The sequence below is a fragment of the Poecilia reticulata genome, chromosome 16 (assembly GCF_904066995.2).
Source record: "Poecilia reticulata chromosome 16, P_reticulata-male-v2, whole genome shotgun sequence".
NCBI lineage: Eukaryota > Metazoa > Chordata > Actinopteri > Cyprinodontiformes > Poeciliidae > Poecilia > Poecilia reticulata.
In genome coordinates this window covers 6359080-6372495 of record NC_088845.1, presented here as the reverse complement: position 1 = coordinate 6372495, position 13416 = coordinate 6359080, and the positions used below count along the sequence as shown (strand labels likewise).

The 13416-nt window shown below is 35.9% G+C and overlaps 1 protein-coding gene across 3 annotated transcripts in view; it reads left to right on the top strand.

Annotated features, from left to right (window-relative positions):
- Positions 1 to 13416, top strand: part of crppa (CDP-L-ribitol pyrophosphorylase A) — an 86382-nt gene that overhangs the window by 64731 nt on the left and 8235 nt on the right. For all 3 annotated transcript variants that reach the window (XM_081616739.1, XM_017309632.2, XM_017309631.2), the window contains exon 10: positions 10215 to 10304. In XM_081616739.1, the coding sequence (XP_081472865.1) occupies positions 10215 to 10295 (81 nt within the window). In that variant the 3' untranslated portion in view covers positions 10296 to 10304. The remainder of the gene's footprint in view (positions 1 to 10214; positions 10305 to 13416) is intronic.

Genomic DNA, 13416 nt, shown 5'->3' with positions numbered 1-13416 from the left:
TTTAAATGTGGCCCAATGTTCACAACACTTAATCTTATATGATGAAATGCAAATGCTTTACTCACCTCATGATGCCATAGACACGAAACTGAAAGTGAAAAGAATCCAATTCAGCTAATAATTAAAACTTCATTTTAAGATGATAAACCAAAAAAATTAAACAGAAACAAAAACTGGATAGTGCTGAAATTCACTATTTGTACTCACTTTGATTAAACACCATTGATCTCAGTCTACATGATTTATTCATCTTTGAAGTTTTTTTTTAAAAGTAATGAAATCTTGTGAAGTATTGTTTTTTTTTTCTTGTCTCTCTACACCCCTAATTAGTGAATCCCCAGTATTTGTAGGAGGTTATGTGACCACAAGCGCCAGTAAAACCAAAATCTGAAATCTTTGAATCCTCGATATTCCCTGTAGAAACACGAATGATTTCCTATTTTAACAGTTCAGACACCAACTATAGCCTGAAATGCATCTTTACATGCAGTGGAAACCATCTTGTTTGGACTGACCGTTTTGCAAACACCAGCCAGTAGTAGGTCAGATAGCACAGATTCTCTGTGGAATATTTTAGATACGCTCTACAAAAAAAATCTGCAAATACACAAATTTCCCATTAAAAAATTTGGTGTTGCATCGCATAAAAAAAAAGCACCACAATCAGGAGTCCACTGTCTCTGATTTACAACTCATCTGTCCACAAATTACTGTCATTTCAGGTGCAGCTACACCATACAAAACCATTTTTAAAGGGATACATTTTTTTCCAATAGTCTATAGTCTATAAAATAGTCTATACAATAAGTTTTTAGCAACAACATTGACATTAACAACATCCTAAGTGAGTATTAACATCGTCATTCCCCTTATTCTCTATAGGACTTAGGCACATTTGGTTTTCTGTTGTTTTAAAAGTTTCAGTTGTTGCTCTGACCATAAATATTCTCAAGTTTAGGCAAGTAGCTATTTTTTGTAGCCATTTCCTGAATTTTTAGACTCCACCTATATGTCTGACTTGAATGGGATTTTCTCATGTTTTTCCCACTTTTAACAGCGACTGAGAGAAATGAGCCTTCAAATTGGTCATCCTGAGGTTCTTTCACTGCAATGAAAGACTCATTTATTTGAAGGTGTAACAGCCAAAATTAGCAAATAAGCAGGAAGGGCACTAAATACCTAATAAGGCTGTATTTCTAATAAAGCTACTCATTAAAATGTCTTACATTTAATTATAAATTGATTTATGTACTTTATTGCTTCCAGTCAACCTGAAAGTGAATGCTAATTTGTTAAAAGTAGTGTTATATTCCCATTCTACTCACCCAGAAGTTGTTGTACTTTGTGTTTAATTGTAACTGTACACCCACTTTCTTTAAACTACAGATTCCAGTTTTCAGCAGATGGTCAGTAAAAATAAACACACACCAGAGGGATTTCAGTACACTCAGATGTTGTTTGTACACTTGGCAAATCGCTTCATACCATGCGTCAAAAACGTCCAAAAAAATAATTAAAAAAATCTGTTCAACCCCAAGTTCATTCACCCACAAATCATGTATTAATACAACGCATCACGTAATCTCTCTGTAGCCGCAGCAATAGGAACTGATCTCTAGATGTGAATCAGTGATTATTTGTGATCCAAGTGCTGGAAATCCTGCAATAATTCCTGAATGAGGCTGTTGTACTGAGAGACTACGTCCTTTTTGTTAAGACAAACTGCTCTGATGCAGCTGTTCGACTCCAAATGTTAGCCTCTGTTTTCTGTTCTTCCTCATATTTTCTTTCCTAAACCTCTTGGTCTCTCCTACATATCTTCATTCCCAATCATTTCCCACAAAAGGAAACATTTGATGTCTGTAAAATACAGCCAGCAGTAGACTATTTGCAAGTTGCAGTAGTGGCAAATCTGCACTAGTTACCAATGTGAAACCTTTTTCTTTTAATATTTAATAACATAACAACATAGCCCATTTAATGCAGTGCATTACTGTAATTCATAATTCAAGTTTATTCATAATACAAGGAAGAATGCTTTACAGGACGATCAAAGAAACTGAAGTAAAATAAAATCATCTGATAGATCAGAAAGACGTGTAAAGCATAAAATAAAAGCATAAAAACATGAGTATATAAAAGGAATAAACATCAAAACTACAATATGTAAAGGTGGTCTTCAGTAGGTCATAAAAAACAAAATTTTTTGCACAAAATCATTTTTAGAAAATGAGATTTTACTCTGTTCTGCCTATGTTGAGTTACTTTCATAATGAGCCTCTTTAGGGCATCTTGTCACTTTAAATCCAAGGAGCTGCTGCTGGCCACGCCCACCACTCAACGTGAAAAAGGCTGCGTTGCTAGGTAATGAGGCATGGCTCCTGAGGTTGCTAGGTAACAGGTAGTGCCAGTTGAATGTGACTTAACAATCAGGAGGTTTTTGAAATGGACCATTTTCAGACACCAAAAACATTAAAGTACTGCCCAAAAACAGCTGAATGGATTTTTTTAAGCACTTGTGTTGTTTTCAGAAACAGTTGAGACCCAAATAGAAGTACAAAAATTATTATGTCCCCTTTCAGCAAATAAATATCTAAGATAAGGCAAGCTTTAATGTTTTCAGTCCTTATTAAAAAGATTGAGGAGTTTCTGTACATCTCAGATTCAATAGCTGGAGAACAGACACTACAAGCTGCTCCTCCTGGTTTAGGTTTTATTTTGGGAACAGAGACCGATGAGGTTTCTAATGACCTGAGGGATCCACATGGTTCATACCTGACCAGTAACTCTGAAAGGTGTTAAGCTAAATAAAGCTTTACAGACCATGAACGAGATTTTAAATTGTATCCTTGGACAAATAGCAGTGATTAAGGAGCTGGTGTAATATTAATGTTCCTGGTGTTTGTTAGGATTCTGGCAGCTGCCTGATTGATTTCAGGACATTAGTCTTAACTTTTTAAAAATAAATGTATGAACTCGTTTTCCTAAATGCTTATTTTTGGACAGGAAGCCCCTTTATTCTGTTAAAAGATGCAGAAGTTTGTAGGGAAATAAAAGGGAAACAATCAGCTGAATGTGCTTTATTTTAACACAATAAAAACTGTTTGAGTTTAGAAGAATTCATGTGGAAATGTCACTATTTTCAGCTCATATACAGTATTTCTAGTAAATCCAAACACTTCAACTCTAAAGTTAAATATAGTAAGCAATTTCTACAAATTCAATTTGCAGGTTTTTTGTCTTAATCTGTTCTCTACAGATCCATGATTTTTTGAGATCAGGACTCGGGGAGTACTTCAATTTATTTACAGCTTAATTTAAAAAAAAAATGTCATGTTACATAATCTACAGTTTATTCCCTTTGGAATAAAAGTAAATCCTTTTTTGTACTAAACTTTAAAAATCTCATCATGGGCCATGGAGATGTATACAAAGAAAGAAGTGACGGGTTATGCAACTCTAAGGTCTGATTTGTCTGCAGATACGTAAAAAAATGTGTTGCAGTAGTTTCCCAAGTTCATCAGTAGCCTAATATACTATCCAGTGTCAGTTTGATGGATTTTGATTGTCCGCTTGGAAAGGAACGGCTTAATTTGATCTTGTGTTGTGAAACACATGTTGTTTCTGCAGCATGTGGACCTCTAACTCCAGCAGGAAGACCTTCCTCCTCCGCCGCCTCCTCCTTTTGTTTTAATGAAACCCCAGGGAGGTTCTGGAAAGCCCTGGAACTCAGCGCAGTCCATCCCATCCAAACCGCCGCCTCCTCTCCGGTCCCAGCGAGCTTTGGACCAAACCCTGCTCTGCCTCCTGTGGGCTGCCCCGTAGTCACGGCAACTGCAAACAGGACGGGGACGGGGTCCTGCTGAAAACAGGGCTATGGTTTCAGCAGATGTCACGACACAGGCGGAAAGGCTCGACTCCGGTCCGTTTGTAGCGTGACTCTACATGGAAATAACCCACAGGCAGCGGGTTTTTACAGCTTTATTATCAGACTTCCTTTTTTTATATCATACTTAATATGACAAAACACTTGATGACTTCAGAGTTTTTAAAGTGTTACACCATAAAATTCAGGAAATTGCCACTACACAGTAAAACAACTGGCTGCGTTTGCGCGTTACGGCATGCCTTCGTATCCTCCCATTGTCCTGGCCATGCGTCATGTCCACATTGATGAAACGAGCTGCTCCGCTCTCCTGATTGGGCGCCGACGTGGGATTGTTCTGAGCCACAGTCAGGGGAAATGCTTGGGAACTCCACTCCCCAGCGTGAGAGGAGATGGAGAGCAGAACAGCTCCCCGGAGGCCCGAACCGTGACCCCTTCGAGTGCAAAATATGCAGAGGTCACCGGGTTTCTGTTGGGCAAGATCTAAATTTGACTGACACTGAGCAGCAATAACCCATGACTTCATAACTGCTGCTGAGACACGCTATTTATTTACCGACAGATAAATGTCAAAGCACACGATTCAGAGTTTTCAAACATGGAAAACAATCTGTGATGTAAAAGAGTGGAAGTGAGGAATTTTAGCTCCATCAGAGCGAGGAACAGAGCCGGCACTGGAAAAGCATTTTGTTTCTCTTTATGGTCATAAAACAAACGTTCAAAGTGACTAAAAACTTTTATTTCCCCTCTGGCACCTTCTTAATATTACATTTTATATATGAACATAATGAGAAGTCAGACAGGCTGAACATGTAGCAGATTTCAGCTAATTCTAACGTTGCATTAAAACGCATTACATGATTCAAAAGAAATGTAAGGGACATAAAATTAATGTTATTTTCCACATTTAACTGAAGATAGCAATTGTATACTTTTCCTCCACCAGTCAGAAAAGTGGATTCAGCACACAAAGCCAGCTGTAAATACTAAAATGTTTCTCAAATATTTGCAGCCCTCTGCACGTACTGCCACTCCAGGTGAAAATGTTTTTAAACTCATTTTCATTTCAGACCACATCAACGTCATCAATGTCCTTACTGTGCCAGTTGTGGCAAATTAGTAAACATCCTATTAAATTCTTAAAAATGGCTTTTTCTCCATTTTTCACTCAGTTGATGAATGAAATTTATCATCTTTTCACATTATTGTAATTTTGCATGGTACAAATAAAAACTGATTTGATTTTATTCATAAAATATTTTAACACAAAACTTTTATGCTGAAGTTATGTGGCTCTCTGGAGTCATGAGGGCCATATAAATAGCTGTGGTGGGCGAAATTTGGCCAGCGGGCCTTGAGTTTGACACCAGTGGTTTATAGCCCTAAAATAAATGTAACTTTTATTGCTGAAGTGTAATTATAAAAAAACTTTTCATTTACGTATAGTTATCCTATTGAGGAAAATACAATATGAATATCTCTCTATATTTGTATACATTTACATCTCGTCACATTTATTGACGCCAATAAGATACCAAACTGCAAGGTGCCTTCTCTTTTCTAGTCCTCTTTCTTCAAGTATTTTGAATCTTTATTTAGCTAAAAGTCCCACTTCCAGTTTTCCTGAAGAAAACACCAGATTTTATTTAAAACATCCTGATCTTCCTAAGAATCCATGACGCCCTGCACTCTAACGAGTCTTTTGAAGAGCAACATTTCCCCTGTGGGCATTAAAATGTTTTTCCTGATGTTCATCATTTCCTTTAAGTCTGAGTCACCTTGACTATTTGTCTCTGAAAAAAGATCTTCCAGCCTGAACGCGCAGTGAGACCGATGTGAGCACATACATCTGTGTGAGTGAACAATAATTAGTGGTGCGTTTAAAACTCACACTTGCTCTCTCAGTATTTTATTGGCATAAACTCAACAAAATGCTTGCTGTTCTTTCTGTGTTGACAGCGAATCTTCTCTCTGCCTCAACGCAAAGTGTATGTAAATGAACTGCAACACCAGCCAATCACAGTCCGATTGTTTTAGTCTGATCAAAGGATTCCTGGCAAATATGGCATTGCTTGGATGAGAAGCAACCAATCACAAGCAGAATATTAAAATACTGCAACAAACAGCGGAAATTACAAAACTAGACTGTAGGACATAAGAAAAAATGGGAAAGTAATACAATAAATATTGAATTTTGTTGCCTAATTGTATTTACTAAAGCATGCAAATGTACTTGCTTCGGTTGTGTGTGTATGTAATATTTCTACATTTCTGGAGCTAGTCAAAGTAGCTCATAATTTCATCTCAGGATAAACTTTTGTCTAATTTCAAGAATTGCATTTCTTCCAGCTCACATAAAGCAACACAAAAATAATTTTACTCTAGATTTTTGTTGTTAGACTCAGATAAAAACACATTCTTCATCTGAAAACTATTTTCTCTCATCTTTTTATCTCACCACTATAGTTGTTTTCATCCAAGCAATTTCTAAGAAATTGGTTGAAATTGTTCAGTTTCAATCTTACAGCTGTTTTCTGACTGTTTCCACACACAGGTGCATAACTTCAGTGGCATGTTTACTTGTCTTTCCCATTTTCGAAGAGTAGGAATTGGAAAAAAAACCCATGAAGATGCTACTAAATTAAAAAAGGCTCATATTTATCTACCTGTTTTTGATTGTTTTGCGCACATGGTTGCTTTTACATTTCTTGCACCACTTGCAAATATTTGCAATTATATTTTACTCCCTCCCTTTTTTTATATCATTCTTATTGTTTTTTTTTTCCCTGTTATCCTTTATTCTATTTCTGTCTGTGATCTAATATGCATCATAATTTCAATCTGTGTTGCATCTCTGAAATTCACAAATTCAGAACCTGAATCAGATTCATGCCAGGAAAATGAAATGAATCTTAGCCAAATTACAGGTTTTACTGATTATAAGGATCAGAAACTTTGAGTTATTTCTTCTTAGAAACATTTTTTCTGTACTTTTATGTGTTTCTGGTTTGTATTTCTTTTGCTTACAAGTCTTATATAAAGTCAACGGTACAAATTAGCGCTAACCAGCCTCTCACTCTTCACCGCTCACCAAGCCTTCTGCAGTGTTTATCCCTGTTAGTCTTATGTTTGACATGCAAAGGATGACAGAACATTTAGATTTGGTTGGTCAGGTTGGAGAAAAGGTTACAGACTGCGCCACACTACCACAGATTTAGCTGAACACCAAGTTTAACCACTAACAAACCATTCTTTATTTAGATCTGTTTGATCATACAGTCAAATGTTGAGAGGCATCAATCTTTACAACTGGATTCATATAAAAAAAAAACTGGAAAATAGAAGCAGGTTTGATGTTTGTTCTTAGACTTAAGTTCCTTTTCTTTTTTCACTTTTGGTGTAATTATTAATTGTTAGGCTGACGTTCTGGTTTACACCTCTGACAAACTTTATCACACATTCTTAACTTTATAAGGATAATGATTCATTAGTCTATGGTTTATTGAATCATTAAAGACATGTAACTATGAAGATCATAAGGTATGTTGTATTCAATCTTAAACTTTTCAAGCAAATCTTTTCCTAAATGTATAAAATTAGGCATAAAATGACTTTTAGCTGCTTGAATTCTCAGCTTAAAGGTTGTTTAAGTACAAAAATGGCAATGACTGATATAGGACAATAAACTATGCAAATTACAATTGCTAGAAAAATATGGCAATAGGATTAAAACATTTTAATCATATTAAATAAAGCCTTTTAAAATTTGTGGCCCTGACAAACTTAGTTTGTGCTACAGCAAATATTGATGTTTCATTTATCAAAAAATGTTTCATACTTCCCAAACATCGGATAAATAAAACTCCTTCAGTAATTAAGTTAGTAAAGTTTATTTTTTATAGACACAAAGTGTTGTACATTACTCAAAGTTAAATTACACAAAGTTAAAAAAAATATGTGGAGAGAAAATAAAGACATCAGAAATTAAAATTTCATTTAACGATTCTTATAGTCATTAAATGAACTATACTATTTTATATCAAATAGTTGATTACATTCTGAATGTTTTTCAAGAAAATAGCAATCTACTATATTACTAAGCATATTTTAACATGGCGACCACCGGAGGTCGCTGTTTTTCTTCTGCTCACTGACCTTTAAACTGCAACACATTTAGGTCTCCGTCACGGCATTGACACATTCAGGTTTGAGGGATCACTGGGGTTTGCATCTGCAACCACTGCAACACCAAAAAATAAATCAAACAACAACATTCACATCTGGTCAAACAAGTGAGTACCTGAAGGAAGTGAACACATCCATGAGATAAACCGAAAATATTATGCTTAATTCAGGCACTGTGCATGTGTTTAGTTATCTTTTTTTCCAGTTGGTTTTTTAAGTTCAACTAATAGATGGTGTAATATTACACAGTATTCAGGTTAAAAACTGGAAGAATTACTCAAGAGGCATGGGCTCATTTTTTTGTAGTGAATTGTTGAAAGGTTTAATCTCAAAACGTTCCTCCCCAGAAACCATAGCAACAAATAAATAATCAAAATGGTTACCAGTTGGTAAAATATTGTTTTGGGAATGTGATAAACACAATGGAAGACACCAAAAGAGTGGACGGTTAAAGCTATACAATTACATGTTGATAGTACAAGTTCCATTAAGGAAAAGTCTAATTTAAATTAGTTTGTCTATTTCTAATAAATTTGACAATAAACGTTTCATTTCAGACTGTTGTAATATAATATTACCAAAACCATATTTCACATCATCTCATTTATTCATATATCCAGAAGTTGATGCTCAAAAATTTGAATGTCAGGGTTTTTTCCATTTTAAGTCAGTGGTCAAAACATATAAATGTTTTTCTTTTTTATTATTGTTGCTATGTATTTTTTTTTTATCTGTTGTTGGACCAGTAGCACAAAACAACTGAAATTTTAAAAATAGATATAACAAATTCAAATTTTAGCTATTAGGTTCCTATTTTTTCCCCCATTATTTTTAGAATAATTATTCTATAAATGTTCACAACAGAGTGACAGTAAAAGTACGTGTTGTTTTTATTTACATCTATTTTGTTATTAGGCTGGAAACAATGTGTAAATAAATATCAATATTGGCATATTTTTTTAAAAAGTTCTGTTTGTCTTTATGAAACTGAAAATAGAAATAAAATAGTTGCACTTTGAAAATGATAAGGATGTACTATACTATTTATCAGAAATGATAGGATATCTTATGAATCTACGTTTGTCTTATTATGTTGTTTGAGAAAAAAATTGCTCTTTGACTTGTAAAGCTTGCAGACTCCTAATATAAAGTGTAAAGAAAATACAATGTCTACATAGAATACATTCATAGACACAACAAATAAGGTAAACTTACAGTATACAGTTCTCTCTATCTTGTGATCTATCAACATTCAGAGTGGAGATTCTAACAGCCCACAGAAGTTCCTGTGAGTCCTTATTCTTCCTAGGTGGAGTGAGAAAAGTGACTTGGATCGTCTGTCATGGGATCCGATTATCTTCTGCCGTTTTAGTCACTCGCTGTAATTCAGTGTTTCGACCAACATGGCACCATTTGTTACATTTTCAGCAGGTGAAGTTCGTCTTCACACTGTCAAACACCTGTTCCCCTCCCCGCCTGTGGGGGCGCTGCACCAAGAACCACCTGAAGGAAATGAAATGAAAACCTCTGTAGAAGACCTGAGCACAACTTCCTCCTTTGCAAAAAGTAAACAAAAATGGGGTAGCGTCAGATTTAACGGTTGTTGGATTTCTCTTTTGTCTTTGGTAGAAGACAAAAGAGAAATCTTTGTATTCTACAAGTGGGAAATTGGTCCTAGTGCGGAGTAGAAATTGGTTTCGTTGGTGAGCAAGGACCAATTTCTCCCGCTAGTGCAAGGTTTGCGTATTTGTTTTGGTTGTATTTACCCAGAATACACTGCGCTATATTTAGCTTCCTGGTCCACTTGGCTTTCACATGAGCGTTCGAACCGCGCCAGACTTCATTTCAACCAAGCAGAGACCTAGGTTTTTAGGCGGACAAGAGTTCAAGTACCGGACTTTCCAGGAAAATGAGCCAGAGTTCAGTTGAAGAGAACTAAACCGGGCTGGTGTGAATGTACGCATAGGTGGAGGGCATTTGGAAATAACTGGACCTGATTTTCTGGTGTACAATGTAGAGGCTCAAGGTGAGGTCATCCAACGAGAAGTTTAAAGTTGCTCACTTTTTCCACTTGCTTACCATTTCTACTCTTTTCCTGAAACTTAACATCATGTCCTTTTTCTTCTTCTTCTTTGTATTTAAGATCAGATCGTTCTGCTTGCACCAGACTGCCAAATCTCCTCTCTACAGGCTACTGATATTGTTGCGGCTCCATCATCTGTGAATTTAAACGGTAAGTTGCTCTTCATGTACCTCAGATTTTAAAATTTTAACAAATAAAACGCCTTAGATATGTTATAGCACTGAAAATTGAGAGGATATAAACATATTTACAGGCTTAAATTGACCATGATATCTCCTAAAAGAGTCAATACAAGTTTATTTTATCACTCTGCATATCTGTGTTTATATGAGAAATGTTTGTAATGTTTCCAATTTCAATGTTTAAAAGAAAACACCAAGTCAAGGCTCTAATCACTCATTTATATATTTTCTCATCAAATGAATCCAATATAGTTTGTCTTTAACACTGCACTGTCTAAATTAACAAATGCACATTTAACAATCTTTTAGTTGTTTAACATTCATCAACAAATAATTTTCCATGTTTTACCGTTCAGCTTAACATGCAATAAAGTAAATCTAAATAAATATTGTTCAATGAAAAACTAAAACAATTTGATTACATTAAGCATTTTTGATGTCAAATCGCCTCTGATTTATTCACCTCTATTAAATATCATCAATCTTTTATTGCTTGTGTTGACACCGTCGCATCTTAACAACGCTGAAAAACTGGATCAAAGTAGTTTCATGCGTTACGTATAAAAGTAATTTCTAGGAGACAAACACGGCTGTCGCAGATCAGACACACAATAATGTCGACTAGCAATGAAACTATTGGCACAGAGTTGGAATTAAGTGTTAATGAGATTCCCCAGTCTCGCCACATTGACTTATCATTAGTCAGAAAACAGGCCGGTCACCCTCATGCTAACTCAGTGGAACAAATTCCTTGGGAATCATCCAAAAAATCCCCAGAAACCAAAAGAGAGAAGGAAGCCGTTAAATCATAAAAGGTTGACTTCACTCTTCTGAGTGATTTGCCTTATTGGAACAACATGTTGAAGCTGGACTTTCACTGGGACGCTGGATTGATGCAATATGGCAGAGAGCTCTTTGACGGAGTTGCTGTATGTGTTGTAGTGCGGAGTAGAAACGCTGGTGAGCAAGGCTGGTTTTGGTTGGTGGGTTGGATCTCACAGAACAAATGGGAATCGCTAATAGCCCAGTTTGTTAAAACGTCTGGAGCTGGTCCCTGCCTGGCACCTCTGGAGCGCTAAGAAGGCGTCCACAGATTTAGACTTTGAGGAAACGGGGCCTATAGCGCTGCGATACACCAAAGTAGATGCCACTTTTGGGTTGTTTTTTTTTTGGTGGCTGAGCCAGGGCCAGATCTAAATGAAGGTTTTAGAGCAGCGACCTAAAGCTGTTTGAGGTGTGGTCTGCCTTGGCGCGGCGGTCCCTGCACAGCATCACACACGTCTACGCAGCCTTTAAAGCTGGAGACGGAGGGGACCAGGCAACTCCATCTCCCCCCATAATAGATGGTGATCTCACACTCGCTGTCTGTGACCATTACAGGCTTAAAAGATGACCACCTAAGAGCAGCAAATGTGTTGGATTACATCATTAAAACAGCAAAAAATAATCTGAGGACACATTGTTTTATCATGGATTTCTGTCAACTTCACCTTATGAGACATTTTTTATTTTCTTCCTTAGATTAACTTTTTAATTTTCCTGCAAACTGATTAAAAAAAACAAAAAAAACAAGTGAAGTTCAACCGAATGGAGGTGACATTAGTGGAGCTTTTTCCCTGAAGTATTCTCTGTGTCATTCGCTGAGAAAGACGCCTGTTCCTCTTCCTGTAAGCGAGCCGTAAACATTAACCGACTGCCGTCGCCGTGTGTCTCTGACACGACGCTCCAGTCTGTTCGCTACAGTGGCTGTAAATCTGCGGCTAAAATTTGAAAGGAAATAAGCGACAACAACAGCTTCCACGCCACCAACACATGTTCATCCAGACACCCTAAATACTGCTCTGTCAGGGAATTTTGTGATTTATCCCTGCAGATGAAGAGAAGTTTAAGTGATATATATATATATATATATATATATATATATATATATATATATATATATATATATATATATATATATATCAACGTGAGGACTCCTTCTACAACTAAAAAACTTTATGGTAAAAATTAGTGAGGATTTTCAGACCAGCTAAAATAAGCACATCAGTTTTTGCTTTAAAAGAAACTTTGCACTTAATGTATTAAATGAGGTTTCCTGAGCACTAAAATCTCTGAATGTTTCCATATTAGCTGCGAGCTAAAATAAGAACGAAAACATTTAATAATGTCTCTGTACACATGCACACTCTCTGTCTTTGTAAATGTTCATTTAAAACAGTGTGAAGTCAGGAGCAGCATCAAAGCTTTTCTGCCACGAAGCAAATTACACGTCAAACACAAATAAAAGAGCTGTTAAATGTGGGAACATAAAAGGAAGCAGACACAGGATTAAAACTTACCAAACATTCTTCCCACCTCTTCTCAGTCTGACACTTTATTTTTATCCACTTGCACAATATTTTAGAAGAACACGGCATAAAATAAACCAGAGATGGACTGGTCAGACTCCCTGCTAAATAAACCACAAAAGAAGCAATAAATGTGCTGCAGGAGTTTCAAATTGATCCGAGAACTAAATATCTTCCCAGTTTATGCATCAAAGCATATTAACCTTTTTCAGTTTTTTTTTTTTTTGTAAAGTGCATTAAAGCACATACTTTTGGTTGATTAATGTATTGACTAAAATTAGTAGAAGATGATTTTCATACATCAAATTAATAAAAAATATTTCTGTGCATTTTACCTGCTGTTTGTGATCACAGATGCTGAAGGGAAATTTTGATTTCATTCCCAGTCGAATTGATTGGAGTATTTCTACTATAAACAGTTTCTGAAACCACAAAATCCTCAAAAAATGTTGCTAACTCTGTTTTTACTGTTAATTTAATGCATACCTATACATACAGCTCTGGAAAAAGACCGAAGAGCCCCCTGCACTGAACCCCATTGAAAACCTGGTTATTCCACCAAATATTGATTTCTGAACTCTTCCTCATTAAAACATTAGTATTGTTGTTTAGAAATGAACATAAACTTTTTTTAAAAATCTCTTTCTCTTTCTTACTGTTTATTCAATGTCACGTGCTGTTTTTATTTTTTTCTTTAATTATGTAAAGCTCCTTGAAATGCCTTGCTGCTGA